Here is a 16,506-nt window from a genome sequence, read left to right on the forward strand (position 1 = left end):
GAGGGGTAAGCTCCCTCTAGGCAAAGCTGCCCTTAATCTATCCACTGCTATATGTGCTTCAGCATGGGAGACTCTGAAAATGATAGAATTAGGACCGTAGCATATATTTGCAAATGGGTGCAAACAACACCCTCTTTTTTTAGCGTGTATTGTTAGACATGGTCAATTTGGTTGTTTTTCAGGCTATTATTAAAGTGGGAGTAAACCCAGGTTCAAAAAACACTTACATTCCCGGCATGCCGGAAATGCTAACTTTCACATTGGTTGTGCTCTCAACCAAACTTTCAAACCATCCAATGGCTGGTTTCATAACTGATCACATGTGCAGCATTATGGAAGTTGAAGAATCATTAAAGGCCAAGATGGCAGCTTCCTTGACTGAAAATGATAGAAGGGTTTACTTCCACTTTAAATATTGAGTTACCTTGTGTTTTTGGTGTTGGGTCTTTTCGGATGTACAAGCTTTTGTCTTGCTGTATTGTTAGGCTTGGAAAACACAGAAAGGAGATGTTTGTTAAAATCCTCCTGCTTCTCTGATGCTGTATGTTCAATGTGATGCGATACTTGATCTTGAATGTGATTAACTTCCATAACTTTGATAAATGAGAACCTTCACTGACATATTAGACCAGGGATTTTCAATCAGAGTTCCATGGAACCCTAGTGTTCCCCAGAGGTTGCTAGGGTTTCCTTGACCAATGAGCAATTTCTGCCTCTCAGATGGGTTTCCACTAACAACATTGATCTTTTTAGCTATCTGTAAGGAAGTAATTCTTCCCAATGTTCACAAGTGTAAGGAACATTCTTCCCATTGACCATCAAACTATTGTATCATGAATTGTAGATGTAGTCATTTTTAGCAAGGGTTCCCTGAGACCAGAAAGTTATTTCAAGGGTTCCTTTTTGTTGAAAACGTTGAGAAAGGCTGTATTAGACACATTGGAACAGTAAGTTATATTTCTGCAATGAGCATTACAGATTGCACAACTTTGGTTAGTTGTGGCTTGTTCACCACATCTGATAATATCCATGTTTCAGATTACATCATTGGCAAGGCCAGTTGAGCACCAGACATAAAATGACTACCTAATACTGAAAAAACTGCCTGGGTAATGATAAATCAGCCTAACACCCATACTTAGTTTTATTCAAGTCTTGAAATAAGACCCATGGTTAACTTTATCCCTGTCTCTTAAACGTTACTTTTCTGTATTCCTCACCATTTTATCCTCAGATGTCATATTAGTAGTTTATGAAACACAACTGTCATATAAGCATTGTTTAAAGATACTGGCAGGAAAGAAAACCTGCTAGCTCATCTATTTTGTTTATACCGGACTAAAAAGGATCAAAGTAGCAATTAAGTTGCAGGCTTAAGGATCTTTCACATCCTGAGATTTTCCATAAGGCAGCGACTCTTGTTCTTTCTTGCCTAATGGGTTTTTGAATATGAACAAAGAAGTGCCAATCTGTTTAGCATTTGATCTGCTCTTCTGAATATTTGAAGAATTTCATGGATCACTGGCTAATGTATTTATCTATTCCCAATATTTCATTTAAAGGAACCTTTTCAAAGCTGCAATTATGGCTCTGGGCACAGCAAATAATGTGTGCAAATTCAGCAAGGTCTCACCCTATGTCTTAAGAACTTTGATACAAAAACAGAAGTGAAGAATGGCTGATCAGGAGATTTGACTCAAAATGAATAAACAGGATTTCAAATACTATGATAATAAATCTAGAAATCAGGACAACAATTCAAAACAAGCCAAACAAATGGACTTGTTTAATAGGGCAGTGCAGAGAGCAGTAACAGATAGCAATGAAAGTTGATAACTGCTTAGGTAGTGCCAACTTATACCATTTTATTTTTAAAAAAAAAGATTATTTGTAATGTATATGTTGTTAAAGTGGTAACTCCACTTTCATGGGGGAAAAAATAGAAAATAATATAGCATATGCAATTGCGGCACAAGTTATATTGTAATTGAATGTTATTAAAAATTACCTTTCCTTTTCAATCTGCAGCTGCTGTAATTTTCGGTAAAATGCTATGCAATAAGGCTATCTGGAGGTGTTCTGCACACAGAATGTGTACAGAACGCCTCCCAGAAACATCATTTCCTGCTTGTGTGATTGGCTCACTGATTTTCCTAAAAGGCTACACTAATTCTGCGTACACAAGATCAGACTTTCTGACGGGAAATGTTGGATGTGAGCTCCACCAACAAATCTTTTTTTTTGGACTTTCGGATTGTGTGTACACAAGTCCGTCGCACAAAAGTTAATGCATGCTCATAATCAAGCAGAAGCAGCCCAAAGGGTGGCGCACTGGCTATTGAATTTCCTTTTTATCAGCTCGTCGTACGTCACCACGTTCCCACGTTCGTAATTGTTGGCCAACATTTGTGGGACTGTGTGTATGCAAGACAAGTTGGAGCCAACAACCTTCAAACAAAATTCCACGGTTTTGTTGTTGGAATGTCTGATCGTGTGTATGGGGCATTAGATAAAAGTCAGATGTTTGGCATCCCCTGCAACAAAAATGTAATTTTTGGTAAGATACTCAAATAGGAAATCACATCTAAAGGGATGCAGACCCAGTGGTTTTCCTTATTAGAGCCCTACAGCTGCAGCAGCTGGTTGATAAATATGAAACCACCCCCATTAAACTCACTCAGCACAGAGGCACAGAGGAACAAAGTGATTTCTTCAGAATAACAAAAGGTAGGAATCTGCAACAAAATGTGTTAAAATGTTAAAATGTACATAGATAACCTAGAGGGGAATGTTTTTTGCTCAATAAAAGTGGAGTTATGCTTTAAGCATATAAAGCTGCAAGGGGGTGTAGGATGTATTACATGCCAGAGGATCATTGTTATCTGCCACCTAGGTTTATCCATCATGTATAGAAATATGAACTATAAGCCCTTGTACACACGGTCGGACATTCCGACAACCAAATCCGTCGGGTTTTGGCCGACGGATTTTGTCCGAAACTGTTGCATACACACAGTCGGACAAAGTTGTCAGAAAATCCGATCGTACTTAACGTGATGACGTTATTTCGTTAGGACGGGACTACGTTCAGGCTAGGAGCCAATCGCTTTGGTCTAGGAATTTGATATGAGCATGCGTGGCACTTTGTCCGATCGGAATTCTCTACACATGATCGGACAAGGTCTGATCGGATCCTGTTGTCGGAAAATTTTATAGCCCAGCTGGAAAACTTGGTCCGTCGGATAGTCCGACGGAAACAGTCCGATGGAGCCCACACACTGTCGGATTATCCGACAACACGGTCCTATCGGACATTGTCCATCGGAATGTCCGACCGTGTGTACAAGGGCTAAGATTGTCATTATCAGAAATACTGATATAGTGCTGGTGTGTGAAAAATCACCATCACAAATGAGGAGGCCTTGCTGTTCTGCTTATCGTTTCTCTGAAAAAAAAACTGGCAGTTGAGATAACAGCATCTACAGGTGCACGTACCTTCAGTAGTCTCCTAAATCCTCTTGCCATTGCCAATTGCCAGGCTGTTCCAGCAAGCAAAGATTTGGCACTTACATGCCTCTACCACATTTCTATTTGCAGTTGAGGCTGCCAATCCTAGTGGTGGGCCAGTAGGAATGTATGGGAGCAGAACTTAGCCAATTAGCAACAAGCTCATACACAGCGTGGAGGTTTGGATGTCAGAATTGTACAGCAATCAGCCATGACTGGAAGATTTGGGAGGCTGTTGAGGTACCTGCACTTTATATCTGCATTAGTTTGTGCTTTTGGTTCCCAAGAGTGAGTTTATTTAAAAGGGAACGTTTCTGTCTTTTTTAGCCATAAAGCTAAAGCACTGCCGTAACCCTCTTGGGCATGGAGTTCACCAGAGCTTCCCAGGTTGCCACTGGAGTCCTGTTCCACTCCTCTATGACAACATCATGGAGCTGGTGGATGTTAGAGACCTTGCACTCCTCCACCTTCCATTTGAGGATGCCCCACAGATATGCTCAATAGGGTTTAGGTCTGGAGACATGCTTGGTCAGTCCATTACCTTTACCCTCAGCTTCTTTAGCAAGGCAGTGGTCGCCTTGGAGGTGTGTTTGAGGTTGTTATCATGTTGGAATACTGCCCTGTTGCCCATTCTCTAAAGGGAGAGGATCATGCTCTGCTTCAGTATGTCACAGTACATATTGGAAGACAAAATGGGAAATAGGGACATGAGGGGCAATTGGGACTTTATATGAAACAACACACTACGGCATAATGAGTCATTGACATAGGGTAAAAAAAGGATAAACATTTATTTTTCAGTACCCTATGGGAGCATAGTGCATTTGATGATACAAACATTATAATTCATCCATATATAATACAGTAGGACATAATATAGTTATATCACATTAATAGTAGCATAATAAATAATGTAGCACCTAATCATTAATATTAATACACACTGCCCCAACAATTAAATAGATAAATAAAACCAAAATGGGGTTAATGACTCCAATAATAGACGCCATGATAAATATAATAGTGCCGTGGCATGGCAGCAAGTAAATAGGCTTGCGTATAGGCTCGACGTGTTTCGTGGAAGGTGGTCCACTCATCAGGAGCTGTTTATTGGAAGTGCCGAAAATGTAACATAATATAGATTAGTAATTAATGATAATTAATTACACCGGGAAGAGGAGGAACAAAAACCTTTGTCCAAGCACTCTTACCCTTAGATAGGTAATATGATGGTATTGAGGCATAAACAATTTCTGTTCATTGGTTGGGAAACAACCATGGGGAGGATAAACGTCACCCCAGGAGCTGAGGAGGTGACCAAACGGCAACACGGCGGAGCAGAACAGGAACCACGTATAGGATTGGTGATTGAAGAATAGCTCTGTAGAAATTAGTGTAGACATGGAGTCCGGAAGGGTGGTGTCAGGAACGGTGTTGTTGCTGGGATCGCCTGCTGGTGTCACTGTTGCTTTTGCCATCAAAGGTTGCAGTTCTGGTGGTCACCAGCGGGTGTCTCCCAGCAAACAGACATTCTAATAATCCAGCTGCACCTGAAGTGGTATGGTTTGGAAGTATATAAGCCCGCCCTTCACTGAGGCTCATTGCTTCAGAATCCTTCCTGCTAGCCTTGTCCCTGCCTGACCTGTTGCCTGAGACCTGTTCCTGATTTGCTTCCTGTCCTGGACTCTGTTCCCTATACCTGTGACTTGTCCCCTGATCCCTGCCTTGGCTCCCCTTCCGCTTCCTCCACCTTGCCTCCTGTTCCCCTTGTCTCTCATCCCTGCCTTGTTATATATGTGTTCCCTTTCCATGTATATAGTTAGTTAGTTAGTTTAGGGTTTTGGGGTTTGCTGTGTATTATTTGTGTTCTTGCTTGTTTATGGTTTGCTGTGTTTGTTTGGTTTGCACGTGTGCCTTTTTCCTTAATAAATATTTATATTTTCACTTACCTTTCGAGCCTCATTCCTCAGTGCAGCCCATTGATCTGTTTATTCTGTGCTGGATGCCTGTGTTAGGCATCCCCCCCATGACAGAATTCTGAAGCCATACTAACAGATCGGCTGCACTTGGGAATAGGGTCTGGACACTTGCTATTGCCAAGAAAAATGCATCTGGAAGATATCCTGTATCTTTCGCTTCTGGCAACAGATGACAGAGATTTTTGTCATCAGACATTAGGTGAATACACTAGAGAGCAACTGCTGGAATGTATCCGTATAGCCCATGTTTTTGTTGATCAGGGCAGTTTTCTGTTTGAGGATGTGCAGCCATTGATTCGGATCTGTACAGAGTTGGCCCTGTCTGATGCCTCTAGTGGAGGTGATGACTATAAACCCCCTTTTAGTGCAGCTCAGGTAGAGTCTTTGGTGTGGCTGTTGGAAGATGACTCAGCCTTTTTCTTTGAGCAATACTCAGCTTGTCCTCAACAGGTGCTTGCAGCATGTATTGATTCAGTGCAGTCTCTGGTCAGACAAACCGTGTGCAAACCAGATTTTGTGCAACCATTATTACAGGCCTGGTCTAGCTTGTTGTACTCAGCTTCTGTCAGCTCCCAACCACCCATTTCTGTGTCCAGATACCAGCCTGCTGGGATATCTTCCTCTCTATTACCCCCAACAACCACAATTTCTGACCAATACACCCTGCTACCAATGAAGTACCAGTACCCTGTTTCCTCCTGCTGTACCTACCCAGCCTTTAACTCCTCTGCTACTTCTCAGCTGCCTTCATCAGTTCCATTGAATCTCCCCTCAAGATCTGCTCCCTCTGTTTTACCATCCTTCCACTCTTCGCTCTTACCAGCTGCATCCACTACCTACAGCCCTGTACCCACATACAAATCTTCAGTTGCTAAAACCAAAAAGAAACGGAAGTTTTTCCCAACCCATACCATTCTGTCATCACCCACTTCTGCCTCCACGCCTGATGTTCCAATGCCTGCTGTTCAGCCTGTTGTGCCAGTGTCTCTGCCTGTTGTCCAGCCTGCTGCCCCGGCCTTCCAACCCGACGCCTTCCAGCCTGCTGCCCCGGCCTTCCAACCCGACGCCTTCCAGCCTGCTGCCCCGGCCTTCCAACCCGACGCCTTCCAGCCTGCTGCCCCGGCCTTCCAACCCGACGCCTTCCAGCCTGCTGCCCCGGCCTTCCAACCCGACGCCTTCCAGCCTGCTGCCCCGGCCTTCCAGCCTGACGCCTTCCAGCCTGCTGCCCCGGCCTTCCAGCCTGACGCCTTCCAGCCTGCTGCCCCGGCCTTCCAGCCTGACGCCTTCCAGCCTGCTGCCCCGGCCTTCCAGCCTGACGCCTTCCAGCCTGCTGCCCCGGCCTTCCAGCCTGACGCCTTCCAGCCTGCTGCCCCGGCCTTCCAGCCTGACGCCTTCCAGCCTGCTGCCCCGGCCTTCCAGCCTGACGCCTTCCAGCCTGCTGCCCCGGCCTTCCAGCCTGACGCCTTCCAGCCTGCTGCCCCGGCCTTCCAGCCTGACGCCTTCCAGCCTGCTGCCCCGGCCTTCCAGCCTGACGCCTTCCAGCCTGCTGCCCCGGCCTTCCAGCCTGACGCCTTCCAGCCTGCTGCCCCGGCCTTCCAGCCTGACGCCTTCCAGCCTGCTGCCCCGGCCTTCCAGCCTGACGCCTTCCAGCCTGCTGCCCCGGCCTTCCAGCCTGCTGCCCGGGCCTTCCAGCCTGCTGACGCCTTCCAGCCTGCTGCCGGGCCTTCCAGCCTGCTGACGCCTTCCAGCCTGCTGCCCGGGCCTTCCAGCCTGCTGACGCCTTCCAGCCTGCTGCCCGGGCCTTCCAGCCTGCTGACGCCTTCCAGCCTGCTGCCCGGGCCTTCCAGCCTGACGCCTTCCAGCCTGCTGCCCCGGCCTTCCAGCCTGCTGCCCCGGCCTTCCAGCCTGCTGCCCTGGCCTTCCAGTCTGATGCCCCGGCCTTGCAGTCTGATGCCTTGCAGTCTGATGCCCCGGCCTTGCAGTCTGATGCCTTGCAGTCTGATGCCCCGGCCTTGCAGTCTGATGCCTTGCAGTCTGATGCCCCGGCCTTGCAGTCTGATGCCTTGCAGTCTGATGCCCCGGCCTTGCAGTCTGATGCCTTGCAGTCTGATGTCCCGGCCTTGCAGTCTGATGCCTTGCAGTCTGATGTCCCGGCCTTGCAGTCTGATGTCCCGGCCTTCCAGTCTGATGCCTTGCAGTCTGATGTCCCGGCCTTCCAGTCTGATGCCTTGCAGTCTGCTGTCCCGGCCTTCCAGTCTGATGCCTTGCAGTCTGCTGTCCCGGCCTTCCAGTCTGATGCCTTGCAGTCTGATGTCCCGGCCTTCCAGTCTGATGTCCCGGCCTTCCAGTCTGATGCCTTGCAGTCTGATGTCCCGGCCTTCCAGTCTGATGCCTTGCAGTCTGATGTCCCGGCCTTCCAGTCTGATGCCTTGCAGTCTGATGTCCCGGCCTTCCAGTCTGATGCCTTGCAGTCTGATGTCCCGGCCTTCCAGTCTGATGCCTTGCAGTCTGATGTCCCGGCCTTCCAGTCTGATGCCTTGCAGTCTGATGTCCCGGCCTTCCAGTCTGATGCCTTGCAGTCTGATGTCCCGGCCTTCCAGTCTGATGCCTTGCAGTCTGATGTCCCGGCCTTCCAGTCTGATGCCTTGCAGTCTGATGTCCCGGCCTTCCAGTCCGATGCCTTGCAGTCTGATGTCCCGGCCTTCCAGTCCGATGCCTTGCAGTCTGATGTCCCGGCCTTCCAGCCCGATGCCTTGCAGTCTGATGTCCCGGCCTTCCAGCCCGATGCCTTGCAGTCTGATGTCCCGGCCTTCCAGCCCGATGCCTTGCAGTCTGATGTCCCGGCCTTCCAGCCCGATGCCTTGCAGTCTGATGTCCCGGCCTTCCAGCCCGATGCCTTGCAGTCTGATGTCCCGGCCTTCCAGCCCGATGCCTTGCAGTCTGATGTCCCGGCCTTCCAGCCCGATGCCTTGCAGTCTGATGTCCCGGCCTTCCAGCCCGATGCCTTGCAGTCTGATGTCCCGGCCTTCCAGCCCGATGCCTTGCAGTCTGATGTCCCGGCCTTCCAGCCCGATGCCTTGCAGTCTGATGTCCCGGCCTTCCAGCCCGATGCCTTGCAGTCTGATGTCCCGGCCTTCCAGCCCGATGCCTTGCAGTCTGATGTCCCGGCCTTCCAGCCCGATGCCTTGCAGTCTGATGTCCCGGCCTTCCAGCCCGATGCCTTGCAGTCTGATGTCCCGGCCTTCCAGTCCGATGCCTTGCAGTCTGATGTCCCGGCCTTCCAGCCTGATGACCCGGAGCTCGCTGCCCAGCCTGATGACCCGGAGCTCGCTGCCCAGCCTGATGACCCGGAGCTCGCTGCCCAGCCTGATGACCCGGAGCTCGCTGCCCAGCCTGATGACCCGGAGCTCGCTGCCAAGCCTTCTGCCCAGGCTGATGACCCGATGCTTGCTGCCCAGCCTGATGACCTGGAGCCTGCTGCCCGGCCCGATGATCCGAAGCAAGTTGCCCAGCCTGTTTTTATTTCCAGATCTAAACTTCCAGACCCTGGTGGTGGGATACATGTTCCATTGTCGGACTTGGGTGGCATGCCTCCCAGTAGGTTAAGAGACTCTGGCCGGAGAGCGCAAAGAAGTCAGCAATCACAGGGGATACCTTTCTGGACTTTTCCCCATTTACATGCACTGTCAGGTCAAGGGCAGAATGGAGTGTCCGGAGGCCACTCCTTAGGGGGGGGAACTGTCAGGAACGGTGTTGTTGCTGGGATCGCCTGCTGGTGTCACTGTTGCTTTTGCCATCAAAGGTTGCAGTTCTGGTGGTCACCAGCGGGTGTCTCCCAGCAAACAGACATTCTAATAATCCAGCTGCACCTGAAGTGGTATGGTTTGGAAGTATATAAGCCCGCCCTTCACTGAGGCTCATTGCTTCAGAATCCTTCCTGCTAGCCTTGTCCCTGCCTGACCTGTTGCCTGAGACCTGTTCCTGATTTGCTTCCTGTCCTGGACTCTGTTCCCTATACCTGTGACTTGTCCCCTGATCCCTGCCTTGGCTCCCCTTCCGCTTCCTCCACCTGGCCTCCTGTTCCCCTTGTCTCTCATCCCTGCCTTGTTATATATGTGTTCCCTTTCCATGTATATAGTTAGTTAGTTAGTTTAGGGTTTTGGGGTTTGCTGTGTATTATTTGTGTTCTTGCTTGTTTATGGTTTGCTGTGTTTGTTTGGTTTGCACGTGTGCCTTTTTCCTTAATAAATATTTATATTTTCACTTACCTTTCGAGCCTCATTCCTCAGTGCAGCCCATTGATCTGTTTATTCTGTGCTGGATGCCTGTGTTAGGCATCCCCCCCATGACAGGTGGCTAGGGTGATAGTAATTGTAATAGTGAGCGAATAGTGAGTTTTTCACAGTACATATTGGCATTCATGGTTCCTTCAATGAACTGTAGTTCCCCAGTGCCGGCAGCACTCATGCAGCCCCAGACTATGACACTCCCACCACCATGCTTGATTGTAGGCAAGCCACGCTTGTCTTTGTACTCCTCACCTGGTTGCCGCCACACTTGACTCCATCTGAACCAAATAAGTTTATCTTGGTCTCATCAGACCACAGGACATGGTTCCAGTAATCCATGTCCTTGTCTGCTTGTCTTCAGAAAACTGTTTGCGGGCTTTCTTGTGCATTTTCTTTAGAAGAGGCTTCCTTCTGGGATAACAACCATGCAGACCAATTTGATGCAGTGTGCGGCATATGGTCTGATCACTGACACCCTCACCCCTACCCGTTTAACCTCTGCAGCAATACTGGCAGCATGTACATCTATTTCCCAACTACAACCTCCGGATATGACGCTAAGCACATGCACTCAACTTCTTTGGTCGACCACGGCGAGGCCTGTTCTGAGTGGAACTTGTCCTGGTAAACCGCTGTATGGTCTTGGCCACCGTGCTGTACCTCAGTTTCAGGGTCTTAGCAATCTTCTTATAGCCTAGGCCATCAATTATTTTTTTCAGATCCTCAGAGAGTTCTTTGTCATGAGGTGCCATGTTGAACTTGCAGTGACCAGTATGAGAGAGTAAGAGCCATAACACCAAATTTAACACACCTGTTCCCCATTCACACCTAAGACCTTGTAACACTAACGAGTCACATGACACCAGGGAGGGAAAATGGCTAATTGCGCCCAATTTGGCCGTTTTCAATTAGGAGTGTACTCACTTTTGTTGCCAGTGTTTTAGACATTAATGGCTGTGTGTTGAGTTATTTTGAGGGGACAGCAAATTTACTCTGTTATACAAGCTGTACACTCACTACTATACATTGTAGCAAAGTGTAATTTATTCAGTGTTGTCACATGAAAAGATATAATAAAATATTTACAGAAATGTGAGGTGAAAAAACGGCGTGGGGGTCCCCCCAAAGTCCATACCAGACCCTTATCCGAGCACGCAGCCTGGCCGGTCAGGAAAGGGGGTGGGGACGAGCGCCCCCCCTTGAGTCGTACCAGGCTGCGTACCCCCAACATGGGGGGTGGGTGCTTTGGAGAAGGGGGGCCCTGTGGCCCCCCACCCCAAAGCACCTTGTCCCCATGTTGATGAGGACAAGGGCCTCTTCCCGACAACCCTGGCCTTTGGTTGTCGGGGTCTGCGGGTGGGGGCTTATCAGAATCCGGGAGCCCCCTTTAATAAGGGGGCCCCAGATCCCGGCCCCCCACCCTATGTGAATGAGTAATGGGTACATGGTACCCCTACCCATTCACGTGAGGGAAAACATTTTAATAAAAAAACACAACACAGGTTTTTAAAGTAGTTTTATTAGATAGCTCCAGGGGTTTTCTTCCAACTTTGGGGGTTTTCTCGGCGGGCTCCTCCGCTATCTTCTGCTCTTTAACCTCTCTTTTACTAGCGGAGGAGCCCGGCTTTCTCCTTTGACAGACGGGCGGATTGTTGAGTCAAGACTTCTTTCTAAGTCTGCCGGACTTTTGGGAAGAAAAAGTCCACCGGGGGCCACACATGGGCGAATTGTCCGGCGGACTCTGGTCTGCCAGATAGTCCAATCGTGTGTACGCGGCATTAGAGACCACACTTTGCAAAGGAGGCCTCAATGTGGTAGTGTGGCTTTACATATATGAAACAACTTCTGCTGTTGACCTAATGTTAAAACAGCTTATTAAGAATTTTTTAGCTTATTAGCTGGAGAGTGCCGGGAAATTCTTATTTTGATTGAACTCCCAGTTCACTTTGCGGTCTGCTCTTTACTTTTTACCTTCCTATTGGCTTTACTGTATTCTGAAGCCAATATATAGAAGCAAGAAAATATAAAAATGGGTAGGTGACACAATGACTACAAAAGACTTGGTCAGTGTTGCCTATTTCAGCACCCATTTTTTTAAGGAAAGCAGGGAGCTTTATAAAAGAGTAAATGAACTGTAGGCATTGGGAGCTGCCTCCACTATCACGCAAGCAGCAGTTGGGTGGAAAATCAACAGGTTCTGTTTAAAGTGTTTCTGATTTGAAATACGTATTTGGGGCTGCCATTGTTTGTCTCCTATTAAAATGCTAGTTACCTGACTGTGTCAAGTATTTTTGAGTTACATGCCCGGAATAAGCATGCTGTAAATGAATGTTGGAAAAGTGTCAGAACTTCTTATCTCTACTCTACCTTTTACTGGTGTCTTCAGGCTGGTCATGTGATGTGTGGAGTACTCTATGCCTCTTTGGTGCATCACTCAATGCAGTTGTATATTTTTAATAATAATTAAAGCAATTTTTTTATATAAAACTACTATAAGTCTCTAAAATTGCCTTGATATCCGCCTCATGTCATCGCATGCACAGCAGTACAACATATGCTTGTAGGAAAAGAGACCAGAGTTAGCAGAGCTGGTGAATTTTCAATGTGTTACTCCTCCTTCACTGGCCAATCAGAAAGCTGCTTATAGGAAGGATGCATCTATGTATTCCTTAATTCTAGTAGAGAAAGTGGTGTGGTGCCTCCACCTGGCTGTGCTATCTTGTAGAAGTGAATGGATAACAAAAGTGTAAATCCTTAGCAGCTAAATGAGCTGATGTGTATTTCAGTTGTGTATTTAGCTGCGTTCCCAGAGTTCAACTTTAATAAGTCTTTTCTTCCATTTTCAAGGTACTATTATCTTGCCTTCAGAGCACATCAAAATCCCCCTGCTACAAAAGAGAGTTGTGCTGCCATTCTAGAGAAGGCCAAGCTTGAAAACTGGGTTCTTGGAAAAAGTAAGGTAAGGATATAAAATATTCCGGCAATACTGATGGTTTATTTTCCAGAACGTGAAAATGGGTTCTACTTCATGTACCTAGAACTTTCCTGAACTAATATTTATTGGGGTTATTTTGCTAAAGAAGTAGAGATATTTTTCTCTGGAAAGTAAATGTTCACTTAGCTTAGTGAATAAGGTGCATCTATGTTCACAACAGTCATCCAATTTTTAGAAGAAAATAATTGTCCTTGCATATGCTTGAATTTTCCAAAGCTGGCCATACGCATTTTGGATGTCTCTCTTTAAGCCCTGTGGGTTGAGCAAGAGAAATCCAGCTATTTCAATCTTCCATTTTGAATTCTGTATTTTCTGCCTTGTAACTTGGTCATTGTTGATCTGATTATATGCAAGCTCTGAGCATTTTTGGAGTAACTTCTTCAACAAAAATACTTTGGGGTGCCAAGATGGCTATCCACAGCTCAAATGTTGGCCTGTTCAGCAGCAATCAGACAAAACTAGAGCAGTGTATAGCCAACTTCTTTGATGTGAGAGCTACAGGCACTGCTTTGATTGCCTTCCTAAAAATTCTGGTTGCCTGGCTGTCATGATAAAGATCTGGATTTAATATTTCCAGAGTTGGTGACCTGTAGTAAGTCAGGATCACTGGGCAGGCTGATAACATTGTTTGAGATTTCAGCTTAGTACACAGGAAGTTACAAGGACACTGGATTTCTGTAAGAATGAGCAGGCATTTGTTTTCTGTACTTGCAGAAAATGTATTAGTGATATTAAAGTCTTGTTTTTTTTTGTTCTGTTTAAAAATAACAAACATGTTTGCTTAGCTGCTCTGTGTAGTGGTTTTGCACAGAGCAGCCCCAATCCTCCTCTTCTCAGGTCCCTTGATGGCGCTCCTGGCCCCTCCCTCCTGCCAAGTGCCCTCACAGCAAGCAGCTTGCTGTGGGGGCATCCGAGCCGAGCCGCTGCTCTGTGTGTCCATTCAGACACAGACAAACAAAGACTTGGGGGGAACACCCTAACTATGCATCACATTAAATATGGTGCTGCTATAAGACCATACAGAACAAAAGATTATAGCGCACACACATACAAAAATGTCATTTAAATCCTACAAGACTATTTAAAGCACCTGAACATAAAAGCAAATAAGCAAATATAGGGATTTGGTCACACCATATGTCTATATGGGGTACTTTGACGCAGTAGTAGGCTTAAAGTGGTTGTATACTCGATTTTTAAACTTTTACCTACAGGAAAGCCTATAATAAGGCTTACCTGTAGGTAAAAAAAAATCTCCTAAACCTGTACGGTTTAGGAGATATCCCCCTCGGTATGCGCCGCTGACTGCAGCGGCGCATGCGCACAAGGGGATTCTCGGCCTGAAAATCCGGCAGTGGCCGGCGGCCGGAATGAAATCTCCCGCGCGCATGGCGCGGGAGTGACGATATCGCGGCTCCGGCCACTCACAGCGCCGGAGCCGCGATACCCAGAAGAAACGCAGAGGGAGCATGTCAGCTCCCTCGGCGTGGATCGGGCCAGATGTCGGGGCCTCGTTCTAAGGTAAGTATTTATGCGGTGCATACTAGCTCATTATGCCTTTTGCTTTGCAGGTTTAAAAAAAAAAAAAAAATGTGCGGGTTTACTACCGCTTTAACCACTTCCCACCCGGCCAATGCACATATACGGCCGGGTGGGAGCCGTCTACTTCTGATAGGACGTTCAGGAACGTCCTTCAGAAGGAGCGGGATCGCGCGCGCGCGTGCCCGCGCAGCGGCGTGATCCCGATGTGCTTGTGTCACCCGGACACGGCGCACCTCAGATCGGCAGGAGGGCTCTGTGATTGGCCCTCCTGATCACATGATGGCCGTGTCCAATCACGGCCGTCATGTGATGTAAACAAACAGCCGGTTGCTAGGCAATCGGCTCCTCCTCTCCTCACACAGAAGTCATCGCTGAGGAGAGGAGAGCAGATCGCTGCAACCGGCTGATGATCAGTGAGTATGAGCTGTTTTTTACAGCTTTTTACTCACTGATCATCAGTCTAGTGTCAACACACAGCACACCACACAGTATAAACACATATGTCCCCAAAACACACATGTCCCCAAAACATACATGTCCCCAAATAATAAAAACACATGTCCCTAATAATAAAAACATGTCCCCCACATATGTCCCACTAAAATCACATGTCCCAATGATTATCTGCACACATATGTACGTGATCACCTGCACACATATGTACATGATCATTTGCGTACATATGTCCGTGATCACACAAACCAATTATTATACACTTAACGGAATTTTTTTCACCAAAAACATGTAGCAGAATACATTTTGGCTTAAATTTATGACAAAATTTGATTTTATTGGATTTTTTTTAAAATAGAAAAAAGAAAATATTGTTTTTTTTCCAAATTTCCGCTTTTTATGCGCTTATATCGCAAAAAATAAAAAACGGAGTCGTGAATAAATAACACCAAAATAAAGCTCTATTTGTGCGAACAAAATGATAAAAATTTCATTTGGGTATAGTGTAGCATGACCGCGCAATTGTCACTGAAAGCGCTAGAGCGATGAAAGCTGAAAATTGGGCTGGGAAGGAAGGGGGCAAAAGTGCCCTGTATTGAAGTGGTTAAGCACTGTATGGCCATATGGTGTGACCAAATCCCCATATTTGCTTATTTGCTTTTATGTTCAGGTGCTTTAAATAGTCTTGTAGAATTTAAATTACATTTTTGTATGTGCGCAATATAATCTTTTGTTCCATTCAGACACAGAGCCGCCACTCGGCCCCGCCCCCTCTCTCTCCTCATTGGCTCACTGACTTTCACACCATTGGCGCCCGCTGCTGTCTCATCCAATGAGGAGGGGAGTCCCGGACAGCCGAGGCTCTTGTGCAACTTTGCTAAAATTAGATGGGGTTCAGGTAAGTATAAGAGGGGCTGAGAGGGGAGCTGCACACAGAAGGTTTTTAATCTTAATGCATAGAATGCATTAAGATAAAAAATCTTCTGCCTTGGGTTGGTTAGCTGTATGTTTTCTTTTGTGTTACATAGCAGTGCTTCACAATGGTTGTGCCTTACTTTTCATCTCTTTCTGTGGAAGTCTACCAGTTAGGTCAACAGTTGTCCAGCAAAGTTACATTTACATTTGTTTGACATGCGGACCTTAGGTGCTGTATATTGTACAGCATGAAACAGAGTACAATCCTTCAAATTCACTTGAAGGTGAACAATAATTCATCAAAATATTGCACACTTGCCCAACCACAAGGACACAAATCGGGATATTCTAGATGTGGTGTTATGTTACACCTATTATGACCCTCTTGATCTTGACCTGGACTGGCCTGGCTTTACCAAATTGAAATCAGATTGTTTGGTGTGGATTATAATACTTTGCATGTAGCTACTTGTGCGGTTTATTGAGTCAGCCCACTAAACTATAGTAGTAGGATTATCACATGAACAAAAAAAAAAACTGACAGAACTACTCTTGAAGGAAATAAAGGTGTTTTGAAGAGAAGAAAAAAAAAACAGTATCCATATATGAATATTCATCTTAAGGCAAATTAATAAAAGCATCTAAGGCTAAGCAATGAAGGCATTTCATATAATAAGAACATTGGTATCACTAAAAAGGTAAAGACACATGTTCCAAGATAGACTGTGGAACATCTACAACTATAAGCAAGTACCGTATATACTCGAGTATAGGCCGACCCGAATATAAGCCGAGGCCCCCAATTTACCCCCAAAAAACTGGAAAA

General features: G+C 46.5%; 1 protein-coding gene across 1 annotated transcript in view; it reads left to right on the plus strand.

Moving 5' to 3' along the window:
* Positions 1-16,506, plus strand: part of MYO3B (myosin IIIB) — a 583,926-nt gene that overhangs the window by 385,428 nt on the left and 181,992 nt on the right. Inside the window, exon 26 of the mRNA XM_077447966.1 lies at positions 12,623-12,734. Within this exon, the coding sequence (XP_077304092.1) occupies positions 12,623-12,734 (112 nt within the window). The remainder of the gene's footprint in view (positions 1-12,622; positions 12,735-16,506) is intronic.

Source organism: Lithobates pipiens, unplaced genomic scaffold, assembly GCF_037356315.1.
Source record: "Lithobates pipiens isolate NorthernLeopardFrog02 unplaced genomic scaffold, aLitPip1_a1.2 Scaffold_22, whole genome shotgun sequence".
NCBI classification, from domain to species: domain Eukaryota; kingdom Metazoa; phylum Chordata; class Amphibia; order Anura; family Ranidae; genus Lithobates; species Lithobates pipiens.